This window comes from Vigna unguiculata, chromosome 7, assembly GCF_037176805.1.
Source record: "Vigna unguiculata cultivar grain cowpea cultivar isolate G323 ecotype 2 chromosome 7, ASM3717680v1, whole genome shotgun sequence".
NCBI classification, from domain to species: Eukaryota; Viridiplantae; Streptophyta; class Magnoliopsida; order Fabales; family Fabaceae; genus Vigna; species Vigna unguiculata.
Window position 1 is genome coordinate 12,236,204 of NC_140798.1, and position 4,054 is coordinate 12,240,257.

Below are 4,054 nucleotides of genomic sequence, written 5' to 3' on the forward strand. Positions count from 1 at the left end.
AGTTTAATGTAAGTTCTCCAAGGTTCGAACCCACAACCATGTAATCACCAAGTTTATATCAAACCATTTAACCAATTCATATTTCTTGCTAAGAATCACAATTCAATTATCATAATATACAAGAACATGTTTTCATAAATTTAAATAACAAAATCATAACATCAAAAGTTAGCATACATAGGACTCGAACCCAAGTCCTCTCGCACAATCAAAGGGCTCTCAACCACATGAGCTAGCACTTTTCCACGTCATACCAACCATAATTTAATGTCATAATTATTACCCCTTCCGTATTTATTAATTAATTATTTATTTAATTAATTAAATTCTACGGGTCTTACAACATGCTTAAGAATACTAAGCATGTTTAGAAAGGAAGTTCACTAATTCTTCATCCCTTTAATTTGTATTTGTTATTTTTGATTCCCAAAGTTGACTTAGTTGAATCAACTTTAGTTGACTTGTTGACCTTTGACTAGGTTTAACTTGTTGACTATAGTTGACTTGACTTAAGCCAACATGCTAATCTATGGTTATTTTCTTTGTAGGTTAATTAGGAGTAAGAAAGCAATGCTAGGTGGTGCACGGTGATTGGGGAGCATAAATGATGTGGAGGAGAGAGTAAAGCAAAGGCATCAAGCATAAAGTAAAAGCCATGAAGCAAGTGTACCTATGTACCTTTGGTCTCCTTTGTTTTTAGCACACTTTGGCCACTTTTTGGAGACATATGAGACACATTCTTTGTCTCCTTTTGTGTTAGAACGAAATTAGCCTTGCACACACCATAGTTAGGTCTTTTGTCTCTCATTTTTGTAACCTTATTTGACCTAGTTTCTAGAAGCTAGGGTTAGGTTTTTGTAGAGACATCCTTAGGTATCTTTTATTTGCTTAGAGGCCCCTAAACTCTTCTATATAAGAGGTGCTCCTAGACATGTAAAAGGGTTGAAAATTTTGAAGTAAAAACACTCTTGTGTCTCAACCATTTGTGAGAGTTTCCTCCCTAGGGAGTGAATACTTTTAAGCCTTATCTTGCATAGCAAGTGGCGGCACACATCCACTCATCTTCAAGGTTGCCATGGCTTCTAGCCTAGCCTTGTAATGGCGCGCTTCTCACATTTTTACCATTTTTTTCCTTTCCATTTTATGTTTTCTTCTTCCTTTAATTGTTCTTGGTTTTCTATGGTTTATGTGCTTTCCATTTCCTTTTCATTTTGAATCAATCCATCATCTTCTTCTCTTGAGCTTTGTTAAAGGAACCTTCACATCTAGAGAGCTTGTTATCTTAATGTCCAGTGAGGATTTCACTTAGCTTTCTTAATCAACCAACACCATATTCAATAATCTTAAAAGAAAACAACATAATCCTTCATCATTCCTTCTAAACAACCTCGATCATTTGTCTCCTCAACTTGACCCACCGTAGCATAATGTTGAGCTATATAGTCTGCAAAAACAAAAATTGTTCAAATTAGGCAAATTACACAAGCTATGGAAAAAGGTAAACTCACCATATATATTTGCCTACATTATGCTTTTCTCAATTATATCTCACAAGATTATTTCTCTATAAATTTCATTTTATGCATTTAGAATTTGCACTTCTAAATTTCTTGATAATTTCTTTAATTTGATTATTCTGGTCTTTGAATTGCTTTTATTGATGCTTTCAACTTTTCTCCTTCCTTTCTTGAAGTAGTTAAAGCTTTATTTGGAATCTTTTGATGTTCCTTCTTCTCTCCCGCATTCACATTTTCTACTAGAGGAAACTTTGTGAAGCATATTCTGAAAAGTTGTTAGAATTGTAAATAATTATTGATTCAATAAGGATCAAATTAATCATCAATCACATAGAATGTTTTCATAGATGCATATAAAAGACCATTTGATTTAAAAACTTTTTTTTTTCAGAATCTGTTTATGAAGAGATAATGTTTAATAAGTAATATTTTGACTTTCAATAAATAGATTAGAATATTCTTTCAAATAATCTTAGAGCTAATTTAAACATTTTATACGTGTAAGAGCAATGAGAGAGAAACTAGTTAATCGATAGTCAATTTTGTCAATAGATTATTCCATGGGTAACTTATAATTATGATTTTTGATTGGATTTTTCGTGAGTAAATTTGTCATTGAGAGGTGAATTTTCTATCAAGTTTGATGGGATCTTTTATATATTAGGGGGAGATGGGTGAAAAGAAGAGAGGAAGAAGAGGTAGAAAAGAAGGAGGAGGTGGAGGAAGAGAAGATGAGGAGAAGGAGGTGCGATGATGATGGCAAGCTTAAATAGAGAAAAATGAGGAAGTGGAAAATGAAGAGAAAATAAAAACAGTAGTTAATATTCGAGTGTAGCTAATGTTTCGAAACTACATTTATTTAGTGTATGAGTTTAACTGAATTGGTCATAACCAAAACTATTACATGCGTATAGGTCTAGATTAAAAGTGAAGAATATGAATGTAAACTGGAATGAAGAGTCAGACTCCTTAGTAATTTGCATTTGAACTTTCAGCATAAGTATAGACGATAGAATATGAAGGCGAAGGAATTTTCTCTGCGAAAGAACTATGAAAACATTCACGCCGTGGATCACGGGAGATTTCGAAGATTAAGAAATTTAGACATTTGTAGACGCAACGTATACGGGTAATAAAACATTATGATGATCAACGATGACAGCAGCCTTCAACTTGACTAACTCATAGTAATGTCATTATGCCATAGAATTGTTCCACGTAACAAATGCAATTGTTGAAGATTCAAAGCCTCGTAGCCTATTTATAGCAAGGGTAACCCAACATGAAAAACTCACCACTGCACCTGAAAAACCACAAATATCCAACAATGACGACCACAAGTGTTGCTCTCTTCCTTTGCTTTGCATTCCTCTTCTGTGGTATATATATCTAATTTTTTCAATTTATTTACCTGTTTGCTTTATGATGATGTTTCATATTACTTGTTAGACTCGTTTATGTTTATGCATAAACTGGGTTCGGTATATATGCAGTGTCTGAAGGAGCAAAGGTTACTTTCACAAACAAGTGCACATACACAGTATGGCCAGGAACCCTAACCGGAGACCAAAAGGCACAGTTATCATCAACCGGTTTCGAATTGGGCTCAGGAGCATCAAGTTCTTTGGACCTTCCATCTCCATGGTCAGGGAGGTTCTGGGCCCGAACAGGATGCTCCAACAACAACGGAAGGTTCAGTTGCGCCACAGCAGATTGCGGCTCCGGTCAAGTGACGTGCAACGGCGCAGGAGGAAATCCACCGGCAACTTTGGTAGAAATAACGGTTGCAGAGAACGGAGGGCAAGATTTCTACGACGTGAGCAACGTGGACGGATTCAACATCCCGATGTCCGTAGCCCCACAAGGTGGCAGCGGCGAATGCAAAACCTCGACTTGCCGGAACAACATCAACGCTGCTTGCCCTGCAGACCTTCAAATGAAAGGGTCTGATGGCAGCGTGATCGGTTGCAAGAGTGCTTGTTTGGCTTTCGGAGATGATAAGTATTGTTGCAAAGGAGCATACGACAAGCCTGAGACATGTCCACCAACCAGCTACTCTGAGTTCTTCGAGAATCAGTGCCCTGAAGCTTATTCCTATGCTTACGATGACAAGAACAGCACTTTCACTTGCTCCAACAGACCTGACTACGTCATCACTTTTTGCCCTTGAACTCCTCACACTATAAATCCACACACACACACTTCCTTCGTTCGCAGTAAAAATAAGTGTACCCACAAATACATCTCATGATGAATAAGGAATCACGTCTTTTGGTGATTGTATCGATCAATTATATCATCCAATAAAGTTTAACTTTTATAATTCCTGCACTTTAGACTCTTAACTAATATAATCATTTTCTTTAGCTTTTTTTTTTTTTTAAATCACTAACTATTGTTTCATTCCGTTAATTTACTTTCATTTATTTCTCCATTCAATCGATCTTCTATCCTTTAAATATGTTAAAATTCAATCACAGCTTTTATCTTACCATACTTAAATAGACATTGATTTTAATTTAAAATTGAATAGTTCG

At 35.7% G+C, this 4,054-nt stretch overlaps 1 protein-coding gene across 1 annotated transcript; it reads left to right on the top strand.

Moving 5' to 3' along the window:
- Positions 1–2,793: 2,793 nt before the first annotated feature.
- LOC114192409 (thaumatin-like protein 1b) lies at positions 2,794–3,840 on the top strand. Its single transcript, XM_028082118.2, has 2 exons — positions 2,794–2,896; positions 3,011–3,840. Exons 1-2 carry the CDS (start codon positions 2,800–2,802, stop codon positions 3,685–3,687), a joined length of 774 nt encoding a protein of 257 aa, XP_027937919.2. The 5' UTR covers positions 2,794–2,799; the 3' UTR covers positions 3,688–3,840.
- The last annotated feature ends 214 nt before the right edge of the window (positions 3,841–4,054 follow it).